We start from the raw sequence: 23,021 nt of genomic DNA, 5'->3' as shown, positions 1-23,021 counted from the left end.
ACTGCCACGATTTCTTTATCTGCTTTCTTGTTGAAATAAGAGATCATGCATAAATTCTATGAAAAAGGAATTCCTTTATTTTTTAAAAAAGGACCATTTTTCCATTACCAAATGAAAACTTTACAAAGTAAAGTATTTCTCTTCCAATAGTATTTTAATATAAAAACTTAAATCACTTTCTCTGGTCTTTCTGCTCTAAGAGGAAGCCTGGTGGCACTGCAGGAAACTGAACCCAGATAGTTTCAGCCCCACTCTAGTACCTGACCATAGGTTCAACACTTGTTTCAATAAAACCAGTTCTGCGGCCACTTACCAGAAGCAAAACATCCTTAACATCAAAGCAAAAATACAGCGTCTTCACTAGCCCAGAAGAGACTAAACTCTAATAGCATTATTACAATGAGAAGCTTTGTTAAAAAAAATTTATTTTGAAAGTTAGACACAACCTTAAAATTGTACAAAGACAAGAAGCACTCAAATTACACAAAAAATTAGCAGTGAGTACAATGCGAACACAATAACAGTGAGTCTTGCCTCTCTTTATATGCAAATATAAATAGAGTTAATCCTTGCCAAACTTCCAGCTTTTTTTTTTCTCCTGAAAACCAGCTGATTACGCTGCGAAACCTAGCAGAGAGCATTTCACTGTTCAGTTCAACAGAATTGTTAAAAGGGGCTCTGACTAAAAATAGTCCTTCTATCATGAGAATATCCCATACTTTGTAGAACCAAGTTTCTCTCTCAATTGAAAAACAGCTTTCCCTTTCATTATGTCCAATCTGTCACCTCCTATAAGGACCTGCCAAATTACAGGCTTCAAAATGTTTAAAAATATTAGAACTCACGTTTTTTTCAAGAACATGCAAGCTGAAACTAACATGGTGCACACACATAAGTAGTCACAAAACAGAGAATGTTCCTTTTGTCTAGTATTTTACTCTTTGAAAGTATTGTTCTGAGAAAAGCACTTCAGAGTCATTTTAGCAGTGAGTTGGCTAAACTAATGTAAGTACATGGTCAGAGTAGTTTTTTGTTGTTTTTTAAATTACACTTAATTTCAAATATATTAATAAAACCACCTGAAAAAACAAGTATCCCTTATAGCCTGTCCCTTTCAAATGTACGTATGACAAAAAGTAGAAGCTGCTAACATCCTCCCTTTACTTCTGAGAGTATTCTTTATAGGAAATAGATGGAAAAATAACACAATGTTCTTGCAGAAAAAAGCAAAACCCCATAGAGACTGTTAAACAACGTAACCACAGCCTCTGTGGTAGGAATTTGTTATTACTTAGTTTTAGACATACCAGAAAACCTCGGCTGTAAATCTTCCCTAAGATCAATACTAATTAAGTCAAGGTTATGCTTTATCCAACCACAGCCACAACAGCAAAATTATGGTATGAACTTGACTATTTGCAGGACTCTAGTTCCAAGACTGAGTGGAACCATTTTTATTTTAAAAGAAAACAACTCTTAACTGTCTTATTCATGATTTGGGCTATGGCCATGAATATAAACTCACTTACTATTCTTTCTAGCTTACCTAGAAGTACTTTATTTCTCATTGTTTTACCTCGTTATAAACATATGTTGCATATAATTTGGTATCTTGATTTTCATGAAGCTTCAAAAATGTTTTTATTTATTTATTTATTTAACATAAATATTCCACTAGTAAGACATCTCTGTCCTACAAACTGCTGTGCATTGCAATTCATACAGTTCTATTCAAAATTCCTATGATTTACTTCCAAGCTGTTGTAAGTTGGTAGCCTATGGCTACACTGATAAGGTTCCTCACCAGGCTCATACTCTCTGCAGTAATTCTGCATTAAAAATACATTGAAACTAAATAATTTCTCAAAATACTTACAGAATTGTATTCTGTATACGGAACCTAAATTTACAGACTACTTTGTAAGTTGGGAGTAAGCTTTTGATAAACTAGGTGGTGAAATATAGCTTTGCCTTATTGAGGATGACTGATTTTATTTTTTTATCAAAAGCTGTCGATACCACTACCTTTTATTTTCAATTTATTTATTTATTTTTAATGTCATGGGAGGAGTATAGGTAATGTTATCATTAGGTTTTTCAAAATATCTGTCAGTTTGCAGGTCCAAGGAAAAACATACACTCAATTCTGCCTGAAATGGTTATGGGGTGTAGCCTGGGAAGTCCCATGTTAGCAAAGACTGAGCTAACTAGCACAAATCTGTATCTTTTAATCATGCTGTTCTTCTCTCAACGCTTTTGTTTAGTGGAAGCCTGTTTTCTCTACACTTCTTTGTTCCTTGTTTGCTTCAATTCTAAGATAGCATTCATAAGGTGAAAAAAAGATTAAAGCAAGGATATCGTTTCACTGTAATGAGACAGCAGCTGTAAAAGAACACTTTAAATTATTGTCAGGACAGAAAAGGCTATTGGCAGTGTACCTTTCTCTTGGCTTAAGAAAATTTATAAAACAGTTCTAGCCCAAGGCAGTTCATGATCTTAAGCAAAACTCTAGCTTGTGCAATAGCAAATGATATTTGGGAAGGCATATTTTAATACCTAGGATTAGAGAAAAAAAAAATCACTACTGTTATTTGCCTGAAGTTCTAAACCAGCAACCAATATCATTGACAGGATTGCTGTAACCGCATCAAGTCCCACTACCTTCAACAGGGACCAAAGGTGCAGCGGTGTACTGAGTACCTGCGTGGTGGTACACATGGATAGGCAGCCTTCTGCTTTTTACTTTTGTCCATTTGTTCAAACTCTTCACAAAGCAGGAGACCTGGTTATAATGTAACACCATCTGCATTTCTTCAGGAGCTAATTGCATAAAACCCAGCTGTTACTAAGTATTATAAGTCTCTTTTAATCCAGCAGAGGAGAATCTGCTCTAGAAACAGCCAAGGAAACACAATGCACAGGTTATTTTGTCTCTTTTAGCAAATACTTAGTATTGCTGTAAATATCCTGAATAAAAGAAATAACGAGAAACAGATGCTGTGAAACTACTGGGGAAAGGAAGCTGACCAGAACTACTGGCTCCGCTTGGGGGAGTTAAAAGCATGCTTACACTGCTATACCGACTGAGTGGAGGATTTCTATGCTACTTAGAAGATGCTTGGCACCTCCCTGAATCCAGAGCGTTTAAAGAAAATCTAGGACAGGCAGAAGTTGGTCATAATCCAGCACTTCGCACAATGCTCCCCCCTTCCATTCAAAAACTTCATCGAGTACCTATGTGGAGTGGACTATTTGGCATAACCATTTGGAATAGCTTAGTAATAGCTTACTAGATTTGGGAGAGAATATTATTGAAATTCTTCAATTTACAATTTTACTTTTTGCCAGTTCAATAGCTGTGATCTTGGCACAGTGTAAGAAATATAGCCTGGGTGTACAATTCCAGTATAGCTTCAAAGTATATATGCGTTCCTATTTGCTCGTGCAGCTATTGGATAGCCTTCCTTTGTGGTAACTATTCTGAAAACTATTTTAATAATTTTTACCTCCTTGGACTGAGGTCAAGGCCAGAGAAGTAGAGCAGCTTCAGGGAGAGCTGGAGGAGCCTGTTCTCCTGTGCACCTTATAAAGCTCACCCAACTCCACTATTTAGTGCCTCTCCCACCCCCAATTTAGGTTCGGCATCTTCTGTCCTGCTGGTAAGAAAAAGGCATTTTTCTCCTCTACTAAGATCTTGGTCCAGTGTAAGATTCATTTGACAGCAGCTGTGCTGTAAACCACTCTCGGTTACTGGTTTGTCCATTCAACTTTCAAAGATTGGCACTGGAACCAAAGGGAACATGTTGAACGGAGAAAAGGAAACACTGATTTAAAAGAGCAGGCATGGTAAACGTTCAAAACTCCTGGCTTTATGAGAATAGTGGAGTTCAAAGGTCAGTACACGAGAACAGCTATATAAGCTAGATAACGAACGCATCTGCAGTTCCATCAAATAGGGTAAGAATATTATAGAAGAAAAATGTTTCCTGCTTTAGAATATAAGCCAACTTGACTAGGAATTTGCAATAATCCTCCCCCAACAGATCAGTTATATTTAACTAACCATTCTTATAGCTTCTTGCATTTCAAATGCGCAGCACTTCTTGGTCACTCACGGACAGGATACTGGACAAAGCAATCCACTGACATGATTAACAATTGCTACTGTGTCCTCTTCCTTGCATGCTAAGATGCACGGTTTCGGTAAGTGAGGTCCTCCATCCAAGTGCCTTTTTCTCAGCATCAGTTACAGCTGGACTGAACGTAGACAGGATGTATGCCAGGCACCTTCCCTACATTCAACACGAGTTCTACGTCAGCGTAGTTCTGAAGCCTACTGCAGGGTTAGCAACAGTCTGCGGCATACCGCTAAGTTCACAAATAGATTGTCATTTCTACAATAATACAAAATATCTTGTAAAACCAATATGTAACACTGTATATATGCATGAATATAAAAATAAACCACACCATCAATATGTAAAACTTCACAACGATGATGAAAAAAACAGTCTTCTCAACGATCTTCGGTGTTGATGAGTTGGTTCTCATTGTCATACCCGTCAGGCAGGTACGCCTTCCTTAGCTGGTCTGACTTAGGTATCGAACTACCATTCTTGACGTAGCGAGACAGGAAGGCTCGCACAGAAGGATGATCGGCCTTCTCAAGCGGAATATTCGCTTCCAGGCACATTTTCACAAAGTCCTGAATGACGCTGGTTTTCTCTGTTTGGGCAGTACTGTTGCACTGAAGGGAGGCCGTCAGAGTCCTTTGCTTCTTCCTGACGTTCTGTTCTTCAAACTCCGCCTTCCGCTTTGTGTGTGTTTTTGACTTGAGGTGGTCGTTGATTGCAGACTTGCGAACGTGATTCAGAACCACGTTGCAGGAAGTACAGAAGAGTTTTCCTCCATCCTCATGAAGCTCGCTGCCAAACTCAGTTACACGATCCTGAGGAGTTACATACAGAGCAGTCTTCGAGCGGTTACGTGACGGAGCGGACTTCACTCCGAATCGTTCCATTGCTGCCTTCAGTAAGCTCTACCCGTAAAGCTGAAAAGAATAAAATAAAACGCTGTTAAAGCATGCTGGTGATTTCAATCAAATAGTACTACGTACAGTCTAGTCAATATCCAGCATAGTGCTCATTGCTATCTAAAAGCCACTTACATGTAAGACATTTGTGAAACTATCATTGAACAGTTCTACATCTTCAAATAACTTTGGAGAGGGAAGTTCGTCATGGGTCAGTGTAAAATATTTTTTAGTTTCTACAGCTACAGAGCTCAATGGAGTCCTTAAACTTCATTTGTTCATCACTGAAAGTCATGCAAATTTGTTTTTTCATCAAGGTGGTTTTTATCCTTTATTTTTTGAGAGAAAGGGTGCTTTCTTAATATTTAAACACATTTAACAGTTTACTAGTTATGCTGAGTCACTATTTTTCCATTGACCTCCTGAAAATCTGTATTACATCTGTTAGCAAAAACTCAGGTGTCCAAGTATCAGGCAAGAAGTCCACTCCGTCCCTTACAAAGACCAGTAAAAACACCTAAGCTTTGACGGCACTCATTTGGGAGTACCCTTCAATTTTGCCCCTGCCTCAAACCCTAACTTAGAGTCAAAGACAAACTTAGAGGCCTCTAACTTAGAGGCTTAACTTAGAGTCAAAAGCGAATCGTCTCGTCATTGCAACTAGAGATTGCAAAGAAACTGCAACAAAAGCAGTCTACTGTGAACAGAAACTTGCATATGCACGTTTCAATTCCAAAGCAAAACATTTTTTTTTTCCAAAGAAGGCACCTTCTCTAAGAAAGGTAACTGATACATAGACAAGACAGCTGGACTGTTTTGAACATCACTCTAAATTATGTTATTATCAAAGCAAGCAATAATCTAGCCTAATATACTAAAATGAACCAGGACCTATTTCTTTTCTTTGTTGTTGGAAAATGTAGGAGCTGGTATAAATCTCATCCCGGATAATTTAAGTCTTTTTCAAAGTTCAGGTTTGATTTTTTAATTTTTTTTTTTAAACAAAATAGTATTGACTAAATTAACTACCCACTTCCAATTAAAAAAAGTTTCTTAAAAATTCCATGGCAAATATTTTGAGGAAACATAACAGGATGCCCAACATTTATTTATGGGTATGAATGACTTCAAGGAATTTAGGATTACCTGTGTCCATTACAAGAAGGAATGAGCATCTGAATACCTCTAGATATACTGTTCTCTGCATTTACTTTGTTACACACAGGTTGCTGTTGCAACATTTTAAAAATACGCCTTTAAAAGACCGAATTTGCTGACTAGCTTAAAGTTGAGCTTGTCCAACTGTAAGGACTGAATAGTTTTTGCTGTCCAGAAGGCCATTGACTTGCTCTGGGAAAAGGGTAAACAAACAGAGAATTCAGTCTTCAAGACAACAAGAACACATATCACTCCACTAAGAGATGACAACCTTTTGAAAATTGGAGGCAAAGATCTTGCTACTAGATATTTTCTTAGTTTTTTTTGAAGTAATTTGCTACTTGCCAGAACCATCAGCCTTGAATGATACTGCACAATGAATGTGACAGATTAAGATAACTTTTTTCATTATTTTGGATCTATCCACACAACTTTCATAGGCGACCTAGTTTCCTGAAATCAATGCTTCAACAAGTCTTACCCCAAAATACAGTTGCCACTCAGGAGTTTGACATGTCTGAACAAATGATCTATGAAACTAGGCGTCTGCAGTTACGCTACATCAAAATTACGAGCAGCAGTTCTGTGAACTGTGCAAATGGTGAAAAAGGGGATGATTTTCCCAGTCTGAAGCTTTGGCGTGGATTGTTTAGTGCCTGAACTACGACTGGGCGAAGGTGTGCATGCAGACAGGGCGCCAAGAGGGCCGCCCCACCTATCCTCTGGTACGCTTTCAACCGAGCCGAGGCTCTCAGCAGCAGCAGCAGGAGCCCCGCAGGAAGCCGAGGACCCCGGTTCCCCCGAAACCACTCACGCTGGCGACGGCAGCATGCGGCGATGTGCTGACGGGAGCGCTCCAGGTGCGGAGGCGGAGGGCGGGCCGGGGCTGCGGGCTGTCAAACGGCGCCGGCTGCTCCGCTGCACCCCGGGCAGCCCGCGGGGGGACGGGGGGCGCCTCCTTATCGCCGCGCCTACACACACACACACACACATATATATACACACACCATAAATATACACCCAGCGCCTCCATTCCGCACCTCGCCCGGCCCCTGCCTCCCCGTCACCCCCGAGGGGAGACCTCCCCCCGCCCCCCCGTCCGCCATTTCCTGCGCCCCCCGCCCGGCCCGTCCGTTACCCGCCGTTAGCGGCCGTTACCGCCGCGGCCTGCCCGCCGCCGCGCAGGCAGCCGGCCCTACCCAGGCTGGCGGCCGCGGTAGGCGGGCCCTAGCAACCCGCCTAGCAACCGCCGCCGGGGAGGGCGGGGCGAGGAGGGAGGCCGACGCCGATTGGCTCGCTGCGGCGGGGCGGCGGGGAGACGGGCGGCTCGCCGGCCCAATGGAGTGCGAGGGGAGGGAGGCGGGGCAGGGGGAGGGAGGCGGGCGGGCGCGGCCGGACGTGAGCGCGCGGCGGGGGGCGGCCCTTCCGGCGGGGCAGGGAGGGGGCCGCTGGGTACGCGCAGGGCGGCGGGGGCAGCATGGCGGAAGACGAGAGCGACCAGGAGGCGGAGCGCCTCAGCGAGGAGCTGGAGGCCCTGGCGCCGCCGGGCCCGCCGCCGCCGCTGGGCAGCCAGGCCTACTGCCGCCGCTTCTGCCAGGTGGGCGGCAGCGCTCGCCTGGGGGCTCCCGGGGTGGGGGGAGCCGGCCCGGCCCGGCCACGGGCTGTGGGGAGGGGAAGGGCAGCTCCGGGGGGGGGGGGAAGGAAGGGGGGAAGGAAGGGGGGGGCTCCGTGCTGGGCCCCGGGGGGAGGGAGGGTGGGGAGGGGCCTGCGGGGTGGGGGAGGGCGGGGGGGGGGGGGGGGGGCGCCGTGCCCGGGGCCGCCCCGGCCGGTGGGACACGTGGGGGAGGGCCTCGGGGCCGCTCCCGGTAGTGAGGGCTCGGTACCCGGGGTGCTGCCTCCCGCCTCTCCCCCGGCCCGCAGCGCGCCCTCGCGCCCGGCCGCCCCGTGCGGAGCGCCAACAGGTTGCCGCTCCTGGTTGCTGTCGCCGGCAGGTGCTGGCTGCCACGGGGGTGGCACCCGGTCCGTCCCAGCCGCCGTGCTTGCCCTTCTCCAAAGCACGGCCCGGGCGGTGTTGGATGGAAGCGCTTCGTTTCGTCTACTCCTTGGACATTTACCGCTGCGCCTGTTTTCTTCCATTTCAGTAAAGGGGTTTCTCGGTTATTATTTTGTGTTCCTAACCCTTAGTGGAACACTTAATTGACACGTTATTTATTGCAGTTTTTGTCTGAAACTGTCTCAGCGTACCGCTCAGTAAGCCTCCAGGCTGCTTTTTGGTTTTATCTCAGTGCTCTTATTATTTTCTGTTCATCAGCGTGTATATCTATTCTGTATGAACTTAGCGCATCCGTCTCAAGACCCGTGAGGCCAGTAAAAAGAGAAGCGAATGTTTTTGGAAGTGTGGTGTAAATCACAGAATCACACTGTGGTTCTGTAAGAAGGGACAACTGTATTTCATTAAGTTGGCAGCTTGGAAGGATACACAGGCTTCTGTCAAGATTACAAGTTTTATCTTAAATTTTTCTAGCCGCGCTTGCTGCATGTTGAGCTCATGCTGATGAGGAAGTGGAGGCAGGGTAATAGTTTCATATGCTAATGCCAATCCCATTTCCTAGACAAAGGTAGGAATTAGTGGGGAAGAGGACAAGACCAGGGGATGAATTTCCCTATGAAACGGTTGTATCACAGTTATTGACGGTAGAGTATCTGTCACTTGACCTTGACTTCTCTTGCAGTTTCTTTTGTATAGCAGGAGTGCCAGGCCCTCTCCCCTACTTTGTTTTGCTTCTAGTTTATGAACTCTTCGTGTGGGCAGCCAATGTTGAGAGTTTATAAAGGGCTCAGTTTCTTTTCTTTTAAATTTATTTTAAACAATGCGTAGTTGAAATAATCTGGTTGAAAGTGAGGTAATATAATAACGCTTTGTCTCCAGGGTCTTTTCTTGTTGGAATTTGGCCTGGTGATCAGCAGTAATGTGCTCACTCAAAATACGGTCTTCCATGTTTTGTTTAAGCACGTTTTGTAATAATGGATTCCTCTACTGATTTAACCATGTAAATGCAGGGTCTCAACTGGTGTAGTGTGCTAGCATAGAAAGCTAGTATTTGCATGTAATCTTTTGTGGCTTTATACCCAGTGAAGTTGCACGTGCTCTACGTGAGCTCGTTTACCCTCAGGTTGGCAGTGGGATGGATATTTGTGTCTCTCCATACGTGGACGTACAGAGGGCTCGTAGACTCTTGGAGTATTCAGGAAGCGATGGAATGTGTTTGTGTTTACTTCTTCAGAAAGTATCGTAAATGTATGTCAAGTTTAGGTCACCTTTTTCTTGTAGCATTTCTTATAAAGGGTGATTTCTCATTTAAATCATGTTATTTGATTAGGTGTAGCTTTCTTTTCTTCCAGGTATGTCTCTTAGTGTAGTTTTTTCTCTTAGCTTCTATAGTTTGTTGGATCATGTTGCTTTGTATTTTTCTGTCCAGAGCTTCTGGCTGTTCTGCAGATCGAGCCTCCACCTCATTCCACCCCACACTGATAACACAATTTTGCTTGTCCTAATGTTTTTTTGGCGCTAATGCACGTCCCAGTTTGCGTAGTGTGTTCCTCTTGTTTTGTGTCAAAAGTTGAGGGGTGATTGTAGATAGTTACTTAGCAATAATACTGTAGGCTTGAACTACCTGAAATAAACATTTTTATATTTCAGAATAACTGTCCATGTTTGTAGCCAGTAGTTATATAGTTACATTGCTGTCTTAAATGTGCACGCATCCATGCTTCCCAGAGCTGCAGCAAAAACAAAGCAAGGCGTAAAGCCTTTACAGTCCGTTGAGTCTTTTAACGAAGGTGGAAGCAAAGACCTTCTGACTGATCTTAGAGTAAGAGATTGACCTAGACCCTTATAAGCGTTAATGTGCACATCTTTTGTTCCAGAAGTCTGTTAAAAAGGTGAGAAAAATCTGTAAACAGCCAGTTGGGTGCTCTGGAGGCCTGGAGTATTGCAGCTGAACTTCGCTTTCAGACAGCTGATGAAGTAACAGTTACCAAAGGTGACTCTGGATTATCAGAGCATTTGCCTAAATGTGCGCCTCATCACAATTCAGCGATACAAGAACCAACTCGGAATGTGGCGACGCTAAAGCCGTGTCTGCTTTCTGGGATCTGTTTCGGTGTTGTAGGTAGGCACGGCTGCACAGTGCCATTACGCCCTGACCCTTCCAAGGCAAATGGAACAAAATGTTTTCTTAGGTTACTTGAGGTTGATAACATGGGGAAGACAAAATCAAGATTCCTGTGGCTGGGAATGAAGAGAGACAATTGGAAGATAAGTGCCCAGTTGATGCATCTGTGTTTCCTTCTAAGATTGCTGATTGGGCATTTCTTCGTGTTTATAAAGTTCGCTGTGTATTGGAACAGTGTTGGGGAAAAACAAGTCTAGTGTTCCCAGCTTTGGCAAGCAAAAGAACGAGGCGTCTGTGACTAGTAGAAATTTGAAAGGTGGTACCTAGGAGAAACCCCAGTCTAAACGTTTGCAAGATTTTCCTGAGCTCAACTGGTTCTGTCACATGCAGAATTCGTAATTCTGTTCAGATTTGTCAGGGACTCCTTCCCTGCCTCTGTGACCGGAGCCCTTGGGAGCTTCCCATGTGAGGGAGAAGAAACAAAGAGGGGCAGATAAAGTAGTGTAGGCAGTTGCTTTTGCTGTGAGCGTGGAGGGAGTGCTTCTATAGTTAGAAGGATGAATTTGATTTGAGAACAAACCTTAGCAGCCAGATGGAAAGTGAACATAGCTTGCTTTGTTGCACTTGAGGTGGCTGTGGCTTTATCAACTTTTCTCATAACATCACGTACTATCAAAATATTACAGTTTACACCCAGCATTTCTGTAGTTGTCCACATGGCTGCATAACTCTACCAGGTGTTGTTTTCTTGTTGTTCAGTACTGACTCAAACAAACACAAGGTGATTCTGGTGTAAAGTAATGCTGTGAGGGCTAAATGCTACTTGATCTTCTTTCACTGGGGCATCAGCTTACTGCCTTCCAATATGAGCTGACCTCCTGAAATAAAGGTTGCCTGGTTTGCTTACGTGAATTGGTGGTATCTTGAGTCACTGCTAGAAAAGCAATTCTTGGGTTTATAAGTTCAGAAGCGAAGAATTAAAACTTAATGCAGTAGAGAAGATGGTGGTTACTGGATTTATTACAGTACACATACAAAAAATGAAATCAGTGGTATATGGCTTAACCACCATCTGTATCTATACCACTGTGTCTGTTTCAGTGTCTGCATTATGTTGTGTGGACAAACGTAGAAAAATACACACACATTTGAATGTACTTCCAACTTTGGGATTAATACACTTTCATAGTTGTTGCCGTGTGCTTAAATTTGATAGTATTTGCACTTGATTCTTACTTTGATCTTCAAGACAGTAGTTGCTAAGTTGCTCTTATATTTTATACAGAAAAGGCTTTAGGTTTTGCCAAACTTATCTATCATTAATTTTGGACTATTGGCTATTGGGATACATTTGATATCCATATGCTGCTTTACAGTTTAGTTACAGAAGTCTTGCTGAGCTGAGTGCTAGTAATGACAAGTGATCTCTTCAATTTCTTTTAAGCTTTTTTCTCTTTGAAAAGGTATAATTTGAGCCAATTGTTTTCTCTTGCAGTGAGGTGTGGTGTTCTAGTTTTTTTTTCTGTAGCTTTTTGAATAAAAAAACTTTATAGTTAGTGGGTCAAGTTTTGAGAGCACCATTCCAAGTCAGATTTGTCTTATTTGACAGACATTTTTAGTTTTCATAATGTGTGATATTGCTAATTAAATTAAAGAGCAAATCATACTGTCTGTAATAACTAAATTAAAAAAGCATCTAAGAATACCATGCTGATTTGAAACACATTTGAAAGTTTGTGTGTTCTTATTTTTTTTTACTGTGTCTTTCTCCTTTTGGCCGGGGAAAAAAAACGAGTGTGTTCAATTTGCTACCAGGTAGCAGCTTAGTATTGTGCTGCTTGAGATGCAGGCTTAAAAAGAAATCCTTACAAATTACAAGTGGTAAGCACCATTTACTCCCAAGCTTAATGCCGGATGTAAGCTTCAGTTCTGTTAATGATGACATGTCTGCAAAGAATGGTATTGGTGGTGGCACTGTTTCCTTTCTCACTTGATTAGAAACCTGATAAGCCACATGTAGCATACCTGGTTGTTTTCAGTCAACTTTTAGGGAGAATTCGGGAGGAGGAGCAGTTGATTTGCAGCTTCTTTATTTGCAGATTGATTTATTTGTACACTGAAGGAGGCAGTCCTTAGTGCTGTGGCCTTACCATTAACATTATGAAGTCTTTTCTTACTCACATACTGATTTCCTCTTCATAGTCTCCTCAACCTCTGTGTCTGCTTTATCTTGAGAAATCACCTCCCATGCTGTAAATATTAACCCCTTCTTTCAGCTTTTAGAAAACGGATAGGTTTCTGGGATTTTAGCATTATCTTGTTTTCATTCCTTTGTGTTTGTATACTTCTCAGGATCATGGTAATGTTTTTCTCCTCCAGTTCTCCGGAACTTTTTATGACTCAGTCATCAGCTTCTTTGTACTGCTTCTTTTCCAGTTTATAACGCCTTCTCTCAAAGTTTAGCTTTTGTAGGAAAAATAAGCTTTCCAGTTTTGTGTGGAAAAATGTGTAAAGATTCTTGTAATGTAGGAGTTGCAGGTTTGTACACCTAAAAAGAAGCATGTCTGTTGAATGATGCTTCTGTAGCATAGTCTGGCAGATTACAGGTTGTTTCTTACTCAGACTTTTTCAGGGAATGAAAGGCAGATTTATTTTTATTAAGCAGCATAGAAGTAACAAAAGGTAGCACAGAAATTAGAAAAGGCCTGTTTAGATGGCAGTTGTTCAGATGAGGAGAATAAATACTTGTGTTTTTTTAACTTGAAACTCACCTAAGTTGTGTCTTACTACTATCACTTGTGATCTGAACTTGTGTGTTGATAAGTCAGTTCACATGTCAACTGTCTATGTATGTAATCAAAACAATTCCACAAATTGGTTGATTTTCGCTCTAGGGGGGACTAATTGAAAGGTGAGGAGAAATATTAAACCAATATTTATATTGAAATCTTATACATTAACTCTATGCTACAAGGAGCCAAATCTACTTCTCTAGGGTTAACGTATAATTTCACTGCCGTGCAAATGATAGATGGTAAATATGGATGGAAGCTTGCTCTTTGGTTAACTAAATGTAATGGATATATAGAACACTGCCTTGAGTAGTGTTCATACTTAAAGTCAGCTGAGCCAAATCCATGGGCTTTCAGCGGTTGGGGGTGGGGGGAAGCATTTAGCATTGAGGGTAGAGCCTTGGCAGAAACATGCCTTATAGAATGTGTCATACCGTTGCTGGGTGATGTTTTTTCTTTTGCCAGAAGTGTGATTATGTTTGGTTATTCCTTATGTAATGTTCACACGTGAATTGCAGTAAAGCCATTGCTTACATCCATTTTCTAGTTAGTGATTTCAAATGGTTTCGTGTGATGTATTGATTAAATAATGTTTTATAGAGCCTGAAAGTTTTAAGATCTTTCCTACTGTTATTTGGCCAATTAAATCCCTTTCCGTAGGGATACAGTTAGCTTGACTGTATGTCAAAATGTAACAAAATTTTGGCCATTGACTCAATAAGATTAAAAAAGGTTAAAAAAAAAAAAGATTATTTTTTTCTGATGATTCCAGGCAGAATACTCCAGCTAGAATACATTTGGCATTACTCAAGGTTTACTTGTACTCTTCTAGAACTGAACTTTTGTGTTTGAGCTGCTCTGGTACTTCTGGGATAGTCAGCCAGCGGTAGCTGTTGCTTTTAATGATGATTTTTAATTGTCAGGAAAGTCATATTTAAACAAGCTTTTTTTTTTTTTTTTCTTGACACTTTAAATCCTTTTTGGTTGGATTTATTTTATTCTGTACCAAGCACCATATTTGTTACTTCATTTTCTGTGCCAACTAGCTTTCTTGATAACTGTAAACAGCAGTACTCACAGAGCTGTTGTGGCTTTAATCCCACGGTGACATCCTCTACTGTTAAATCTCACAGGAAAGAAAAAAACAAGTAATTCATTTCAAATTCTAGTCATGACAAAACTTTACCATTTCTTCTTGTTGTTGCTGAGAGGGACAAGAAAAGGAGTGGGGAAACAGGTTGTGGGCAGAAAGGTGCTTCAGTCTCCCTTCCAGTGATCTGTCTGTATCTGCACTGAATGAGAGAGTTTCATGGGTGGTGGTAATTTGAAAGGTCAAGACAGGGTTAGAGAACAGAATCATGGAGGAAATGGAGAATGATGCATGGAGAGTCCCTAAGCGTGTAAAAAAAATTGCACCCAAACGGAGTTCAGGAAGGGAATTGTTGCAGAAATTCATAAAAACAAACAAACAAAAAAAACCACCTTCTTCTTTCTGCACTCTATATTGGACAAAGAATATGTCACTCTCCTGGCAATATTACGTGCTTCTTGTTTGGCTGACTTCATTAAATCAAAATTATTTTTCTTGTTAAAAATGTGCTCATGAGCATAAACTTTAAATATTTAAGCATTTAGCATTCAAGCAGCGTAATTATTGGATTTTTCTGAGGTGTTAATGTTACAACTTCACAAGATAAGGGTGACCATATGCATGTCCCTTAGAGTTTTGTTTTCCTTTAAGAATATCAGAAGTGGTAAAGTTAGGGATTTTGTTTTGATTTGGGGGATTTTCCTGGTTGTTTGTTGTAAACCTTGACTGATTTCAAAGCATGGCACCAAAAAAAGGTGTTTCAGTTAAAGAAAAAGCTATTGCATGAGGGTGCTTAAAAGCAGACATTGATGTATGTGTAGAATTGATAAACATTTATTTTTTCCCTTTAAAAATAGAATGTGTATGCAGGGTGGCTTAGGATTTATTTCACACATAGTTTAGCACTTTTTTCACTGTTTTATTGACGATAGATGCAAGTCTGAGAATTTGACTAATTTTATATATGTAAAAGTATATATTTTTCCTGGGACTGACAGATTGCATGTTTTCAGGTATCCATACTCTGAAAATAAGTACACCATTCATATTCATAGAACCACAGAATGGTTTGGGTTGGAAGGAACCTTAAAACCTATCCAGTTCCACCCCCCTGCCATGGGCAGGGACACCTCCCACCAGACCAGGTTTCCCGAAGCCCCATCCAGCCTGGCCTTGAGCACCTCCAGGGAGTGAAGCATCCACGGCTTCTCTGGGCAGCCTGTGCCAGTGCCTCATCACCCTCATAGCAAAGAATTTCTTCCTAGTATCTAATCTGAACCTACCCTCTTTCAGTATAAAGCCATTCCTCCTTGTCCTGTCCCTACACACCCTGACAAACAGTCCGTTCCCAGCTTTCCTGTAGCCCCCTTTAGGTACTGGAAGGCCACTGTAATGTCTCCCCCGGAGCCTTCTCTTCTTCAGGCTGAAAAACCCCAACTCCCTCAGCCTGTCCCATAGGAGAGGTGCTCCGGCCCTCTGAGCATCCTTGTGGCCATCCTCTGGGCCCATTCCAACAGGTCTATGATACTCCTCAGCAGTTTCAAGTGTGTCTGGGAGGGGGTTTCTGTGAATTTCTGTGGATATATTTGAATTTCAGGCTAATTGCCTACTCCAGTGCAGTGTTGCTGTTGGCCAAGTTCTTCTTCTCTATGCTACCTGTGGTACTTCATGGTAGGGTGGTGAGCCAGTTAACAAAGCCAGTGCAGACAACGACTGATGGCTTTGGGGAGAACAGGCTGTTCGCTGGCAAGCTAGCCCCTGAACTAGCTTGCTTTGGGATCAGGTGAGTTTGTTGGTGCAGCAAAGGCAACTAGTAGGACTGCACAGGCTTTTGTAAGGTAGGACTATGCCTGTTGGAGACTGCCGTGTCCAACTTTGTTTTCAGCATGACTTTTCATTGCATTCATTCTGAGTTCTGATTATTTGCAGAAGCAATAACCCTGACATTAGTACCAGAATCTTACCAGAAGTTCATATATACCTAATTAATGAAATGAGCAAATGCAGTAACTTTGATCTCTCTATATACTTTCATAAGCATTAGATAGAGCCTTCTATTTATGTAGTTAGTAGCTTTCAGAGGATGTCTTTTTCAGCTCATGCGGTCTTTCATCCGCAGTATCCCTTCAGTGAAGAGATCCATAGCTTGATTTCAGTGTGAAAAACTATCTCCTGTAATTCCTTTTGTTCCTGTTTACCAACCTCATTGATCCTTATGTGAAATTTATTTTGCTACATAGCATTTGTTGCCTTTCTTCAAAGCTATTCTAGTCCTACTGTGTTGTCTTTTAAAATCCAAATGGGTAGATACCAGAATAGCATGTGACTTGAAACATGTGGGGATGTGCTGTGGTTTTGAGTAGGTAGTGCTCTGCTTTGCTGCCTTAACTACTCTCCTCGTATTTAGTTTGCATTCTTGAGCACTGTGATGCACATTGAGGTGATGTTTTCATGAAAACAGATAGTATAATAACAGTCTTGCACCAGAGTGGTAACTGCTAAATTTGAAGGCCATCATATTAAATGTTTTGGCTGTTTTTTTCCCCAAGTATCGTTGCATGCTTGTCTGTGTCGAATTTCATCACTTGCTGTCAAATCCTTTCTACGGTTATTTACAGTTAGCACCTTCTGCTACCAAGACAAAATTGGTATCATAAGAAAATGTTTGTTGTCTCACTGGTTGAAATTATGTCCGAACATATCAGTACTGTGGCTGTCAAGCCGAAGTGTTGTAGAATACCACGGTGGGAACCGAAACTTTCTCTGCCTTGTTGTTAGACCACTTAGAGGCTAAACCCACCAAAAGCTGTTTTCTGCTGCTTTGTTTTTCCTAAGACTTTTGTAGTTCCCTGTGCAAGGCACCTTGTTAGAAATATTTCAGAGAGCTCACAATAGATGGTGTCAGTGTAATTTTATTAAGTGCTTGTTCTTCCTTGCAAGAGGAAGAGGATTTATTAATGAGTCTACTAATTCTCTTCCGGTTGACCTAGATACTTGCTGCATTAAACTAACTGATTTTCAAATAGGAATTATTGAAATAAATTTGGCAGAAAGAATACAATTGCAAAACAAAAATCAGCCTTGGCTGTTCTTTGTGAGGATAAAAGATTACTGGTCCCATTACAAATAGCTGCTTTGCTTTAGAGCAACTCTAACCAGCCTGTCAGAAATGGGACACTGGCCTGTTCGTGTTGCAGAGCCCTAACTGAACTTAGCTAAAGTTTTTAGCTTTTTAGCTTTGGAGCTAAAAATGTCGGCTGTTCAACTTGACTTTTAAATTCTTTATTTAGCTGATGGGCAACAGGACAAATCTGAGAGGGATTCACAGACTTGAAGTCAAAAAGAAATCCTGAAGGAAAATACCTGATTTTTGTTTCAATTTATTCCTTGAGTCACTCACTGGTTCCTTGTGTGTGCTTTAGCTTTTCCTTCGTAACATGACTGATGGCATTGTGTTCCCTCAGCTTCTCACTTCCTAAGGGTGTAGGAGATCTCAGTGAAGTTTCCTCAGCAGGAACAGAGTGCCCCAAGCCCTAGTGCCCAGCTAGGCCTCTCTCTTCTGCTTCTACTGAAGCTGTGCCATTGCGATGGAGGAAAAACGAGAGAACAGTAAATGAGCAAAGGAGGCCCAAGCAGTAGTGCAGTGAGAAAGGCAACGTGCCAGAGCATGGAGGAAACCTGTCTTTTCAGTCCCTGCTGAGTGCTGCCTATGACCTGCATCTTGGCTGTTGATTAAAAGAGTGGACAGACCCAAAGCCCTTGGCCTCCTTATAGCTGTTGGACAGCAGTGTAATGACCAGTCTGCTACAGAGTTGGTGGGTGCTTTTTCCCATGGGTGTTTTAGTGCTGAGCTCAACTCAGTACTGTCTACGTGTGGAGCGTTCTGAGTGGACTGGGCCTCAGAGGAATTCAGCGTGGTGATACCGAATAGTGCTGGCTTAGTGAGCCTCTGTGTGGGCACGGGCAGTGCCAGAAACATGGGTATTCCTGCACTTAATAATACAAGTAAGATCGACTAGATGACCAGGCAAGGATTTAATCAATGTTTCCATTAAAACACCTATTTTACACCTTCATGTTGCTTTATAAATAGTGGTACAGTTCCGTAACTGTAGATCAGGGCACAATTTGCTTTAAGTTCTGTCATGCACATAAAAAAAAAAAGACCAAACTTAGTTATTTTTTCAAATAGGAAGGAGTGACTGCTTGTACCCTTTTCTGCTGACATGAAGACTAGAATAGTGCAGGCTAGTCATTTTCCTCCCTGAAAGTTTGTTTAGAAAAGGCTGTCTGAGAATTGTTACAGAGACTCTAATTGGTTTCCTGTTGCAAAATAAAAACTTAAGTTTAAATGCAGAATGTAGTAACTACTGTGATACTATATTAGTATGAACTGTTTCCTGGACTTACCCTCTGAAAAGACTCGGTTGAAGATTCTTTGTGGTACATCTTTTATAATGTAAGTCATAACGTCTCTGTTTTTTAAAATCTGGCACAAAAATGGTCGGTATTCTGTTTTTGTGGAATGAGATTTCTTTTGGGTGATTAAACCCTACTTCTGAGGAAGTAGGGAAAACGAAGTGGGTACGATATTAACTATTTTTTTTTCTAACTAAAGAGGATGTTTTCGGTTTGTAATACAGGTTTCAATGCTTTTGTCATTAGGTTGTTGAAGACTATGCTGGAAGATGGCAGGTTCCTTTGCCTCAGCTTCAGGTGCTTCAAACGGCTCTCTGTTGTTTCACGTCTGCCTGTGTATCATTTCCAGCTGAATGTGAGCACGTACAATATGTATTGAGTAGCCTAGCTTTGTAAGTACACCTTATTTTTTTATTACTATTTTCTGTAAAATGTGGAATGTCAGTGTTGTAGTTTTATAATAGTGATAGGTTTTCAGAGGTCCTCAGAGCTTTTAGGAGTGGTTTTGCCAGGTTACTTAGCTGTGTGGAACAAAGTCACACATGGTAACAAAAGAACAGCTAACTGTGGATATGAAAACTATAATTCAGGTAAGTCATTTTATGTCATTAAGCATTCAAGCTGCATATTCCAGTGTTGTGTCATAAGGGTTTTCTGACGAAACAAATTATCTGAAGAAATAAGTCAAGTGATCACCTTACAGATGGCTTTCATGGGAAAAATACTTTTTGGAATATTTGAAGACCGACCTTTGGCAGCACATAATTGTAAATGTGTTACTGAAAGTATTTATTGTTCTACTCCAATGATGTAATAAGCTAAGTGTTTGCTGAGATAAACAAATTTCTTATATTGGTTAAGAAATTAATCAATTTTAAAATTGATTTTTTTTTACATTCAAGTCATGAAAATGCATATGGAAATGACTTGTTACGACTTTTGGTCAGTTAACTGTATATTCAATTTGACAGAGAACTGCAGAGTGTATCTTATTACAATCTTGGTTTTCTTGTGGTGGTTTTCCCACATGAAGGCTGAAAGTGTCAGGGTAATGATCAATACATAGCAAAAGTCCATTTTTTTCTGCTGTTAGAACCTAATTTTAATATTTCAAAAACTTTAGTGTTCAACAGAAGAAGACGACAAAATCTTTGAGTTAGTTATCCCAGACACAATGTACTTGATTTTCTCATCAACAGGTGGAGATAAAAACCCAAAAGCTTAGCTTTATTGCTAGTTCAGTTTGCGTAAAGCAGATTTATCTGTCCAGCTTTCTTGTTGAGTACTGATTTCAGATACAGCCTAGTGTCTCAGTTCAGAATTTATTCGGAAACTTCTCATCATGCTTCATCAAGTCTTCGGAGGTGAATGTTCTCAGCCTTTACTTTGTCTGGAGGAACTCTTTCTATTCTTCTAGAGCTATTAGTAATAATTATATACAAATTAAAGTTTTATTGGGTATACTTGTACAAATATCTGCTATCTTTAAATGTTGGTGAAACTTCACCAGTGAGACCTATGGGGGGAGGGGGGGGGATGCTATTTGACATGAGACTATTTATGGAATCAGAAGATAATGATTTTTATAGTGGAATACTTAGGTATCATCTGCTAACAACTAGCAAATGAATCAAAAGATGGTGACCTCTCTTTTTCACTAGTTTTTAGAAAAACTCATTTCATGAAGGTCAAACCACACCTGTAAACAATTCCAATTATCAGAGTAGTGCGGATGTGGAGTGGAAATTACAAATTCAGGTGTATCTTGTATTTAGGATGGTCACCATTGCTGCTAATCTAGAACTGAACTGATTGCTGACTTCCTAATGCCCTTGTCTGTCTTGGTTTTTGAAGCTGAGTTTACTTGCTGACATTTCTTCCTGTTCTAGAATTACTGAATAATGAGTTTGTTTTTTCTTCTGAATCTGCTTGATTGGCGATATCATAAAGGCATTGTAGGACTTAACAGTCCAAGTTACCTAGGAAACCTTGCTCAAATCTCTTTCGAAAATGTGATGTGTATTAAGTCCTAGTTCTTAGAGAACAAAAATCTGCCCATGTTGTCACACTTGAGTAAGACTTCCTGGGTAACTAGATGATAAAGTATTTATTTACAGTAGTGACTGTTGCATTTCCTATGTGTACTAGCCATGCTCATCATCACAAATGAGGCAGCATCTGTACTACATTAATAGAGTTCTCTATTAATGCTGTCGGTGTTCTTAGACAATCTTCTAATGCCGGTAATATAAGAAGTGATGTTAGGGAAAGTCAGAAGCACCATTATTGCAGACAGATGGATATAAATGTAGGTGTGCAATATTGCAGACTGTTTTAAGATAGCAAGGCCAAGCTGGAATTGGCTATAGTGATTTTAACGGAATGTACACTGGTGACTAGGAAATACAAATGTTTCAATAGCTTCCTTTATTAGTCTCGAAAGATTGTGAAGCAAGGGTGTTGATGCAGAAGAAAACTGAAGTTTATGCTTGATCACTGTTAGTTTCCATTTTTTTGGTCAGGATCTTACTGTCTTTAAGTCAGTCAAAACAAATGAAAACTGACGCTTATGTAAATTGCTATAAACACTTTTGTCTTAGCCAATTATGAAGTTCCAGTGTGGCTGCTTTCCAGATCATGACATGACTGAAGCATGACTTTTACTGGGAGTCAATAGGCTGCAATTTTTTTTATTGACATGAAGATGAGATAATGTATTTCTGGACAAAGTACTTATTTGGGTACTGATTTTTTTAGTACGTATTTCAGCTGAGACTCGAAGATCTAATCTGTAGAAATATCCTGTCATTGAGCTTGACGAATGTGTATCTTAAATTTTCTAGCTAATCTAAGAGAGAGCTTACTGCAGCATAATCTAAAGAAAACCTAGTTTCGTGATTCTCTTTCATTATTTCCGTAACTATTTCCATAGTAAACTTTTGAAATTTTTGGACTTTTAAAGAACATTTTAGAAAATTCTGCTTATGTGAATATTAAGGTTTTTTAATTGGCATTATTCCTGAAAATAAGAGGGAAAATGTTTTTAAACTGCTCTTTAAATTCTTCTATGTCTGCTTTATTGAAAATGAAAGACTTTGTTTTGTAGGGATACTTCGGCTGTTAATTTCAAATGTAATGAGGATATGAGAGTGACTTGAAATTTGGGGATAATTACAACGAATTTAAATGTTATGCAAAATAGTACCCTGTTCAGCAGTTTGTGAAAACCTGCCTTTTGTTTTAAGAGATGTTGCAACGAAAGACTAAATATGGTAGCCAGGAAAGAAATTGCTGTCAGTAAGATCTTGAGTCAAAGAACAGTAAGTGGAAGAGTGCTGGAACTTCACTCGGTTTTTGTCTTCTACCTTCTTTTTTCCTAAAAAAAAAAAATGATCCATGTGTTCTCATGTTACGAGACCAAAAGCCTTTGCTGTTCTGTTCTTTAAAACACACTAGATGCACACAGTTGTGCTTTCCACACTGTTTCCATTCAACTTTGAATTTTCATCTTACTCTGTCAGAGTCACTCAGATACCGACTGCCTCCTGTTAGTGACTTCTGCAGCCAGCAGTTGCAGGTTATGTTAATGCAATACTTGATAGTTACTTTTCCTAATAGAAATAATATTTCTCAGAATCTTAAGGCAGAGCAGTAGCAGATGTGCTGGAGCTGTCTGCTGATTCACTGACTGAATTGCAAGTAATATCTAGAAGTATGCTTCTGTAGGTGAAAACTTAAAATTGTCCTGAGCATTGGAAGGTTCATTTTTACCAACCTCTCTGATTCTGCTAGCAGGGGATTGTTTTTCCTCAGTCACTGCAATGAAAAAATAAATGAAAAAAAAAAAAGCTAGAACATTATTTTAATATGATGGAAAACATGGAGGCCACTGTTAACACTTGAGACAGTTGGAATCTAGTCTGCTTTTGCAAGAGTCAGTCCTGCCTTCTCCTTTATCTGCCACCTCTTTTGAGGTAACACTTGTCAATTTGCATTACTGCACTGGGATCTGTTTTGCCTAAAACTTTGTTTGTGGTAAAATCAAAGTTTAATCAACTCATTTGAATGCCAAGCAGGAGGTGAATGTAGTTCCGTTTACACATTGCACAAAAGCTACTTCTGGAAATAATCTTTAAAGGCTTTTGTTTTGAAATATGAAATTAATAGCACCTTTAAACCTGCATCTCTTCAGAGAGATTTCAGTGGGTGTTACAATAAGGCAGGTTGAAATGGAATAAAATGTGTTAGTACAAGATGCTCATCATACTTGAAAATAGGAATTGCTGGGAATCTGCACTTACATAAAGTCAGTATGCCTTATATAATGTGTGCACTCTTCAGTAATTGTATAGCTA

The 23,021-nt window shown here is 40.6% G+C and overlaps 2 protein-coding genes across 5 annotated transcripts in view; one reads left to right on the top strand and one right to left on the bottom strand.

Annotated features, from left to right (window-relative positions):
* Positions 1-54: 54 nt before the first annotated feature.
* Positions 55-7,465, bottom strand: CGGBP1 (CGG triplet repeat binding protein 1). 2 transcript variants are annotated; one of them, XM_080602037.1, is made up of 3 exons: positions 7,329-7,465; positions 7,005-7,161; positions 55-5,050 (listed from the first exon to the last, which is right to left on the bottom strand). In XM_080602037.1, exon 3 carries the CDS (start codon positions 5,018-5,020, stop codon positions 4,517-4,519), a length of 504 nt encoding a protein of 167 aa, XP_080458163.1. In that variant the 5' UTR covers positions 5,021-5,050; positions 7,005-7,161; positions 7,329-7,465; the 3' UTR covers positions 55-4,516. The 2 variants fall into 2 exon arrangements, with proteins under 2 accessions (XP_080458163.1, XP_080458164.1); XM_080602038.1 differs by lacking the exon at positions 7,005-7,161 and having other exon boundaries at positions 7,329-7,460.
* A 142-nt stretch (positions 7,466-7,607) lies between these two features.
* Positions 7,608-23,021, top strand: part of ZNF654 (zinc finger protein 654) — a 34,953-nt gene continuing 19,539 nt past the window's right edge. Inside the window, exons 1-2 of one of the 3 annotated variants that reach the window (XM_080598652.1) lie at positions 7,608-7,787; positions 18,913-19,058. In XM_080598652.1, the coding sequence (XP_080454778.1) occupies positions 7,668-7,787; positions 18,913-19,058 (266 nt within the window). In that variant the 5' untranslated portion in view covers positions 7,608-7,667. Of the gene's footprint in view, positions 7,788-18,912; positions 19,063-23,021 lie in introns of those variants that run through there. The other 2 variants (XM_080598654.1, XM_080598653.1) reach the window with 2 other exon arrangements.

Source organism: Anser brachyrhynchus (genome assembly GCF_964034855.1).
Source record: "Anser brachyrhynchus genome assembly, chromosome: 1".
In the NCBI taxonomy this organism is placed as follows: domain Eukaryota; kingdom Metazoa; phylum Chordata; class Aves; order Anseriformes; family Anatidae; genus Anser; species Anser brachyrhynchus.
This window is presented reverse-complemented; position numbering and strand designations above follow the sequence as displayed.

Coding starts and splice junctions, on each gene's coding strand:
- CGGBP1 (XM_080602037.1), bottom strand. CDS start 5,020: ATGGAACGATTCGGAGTGAAGTCCGCTCCGTCACGTAACCGCTCGAAG.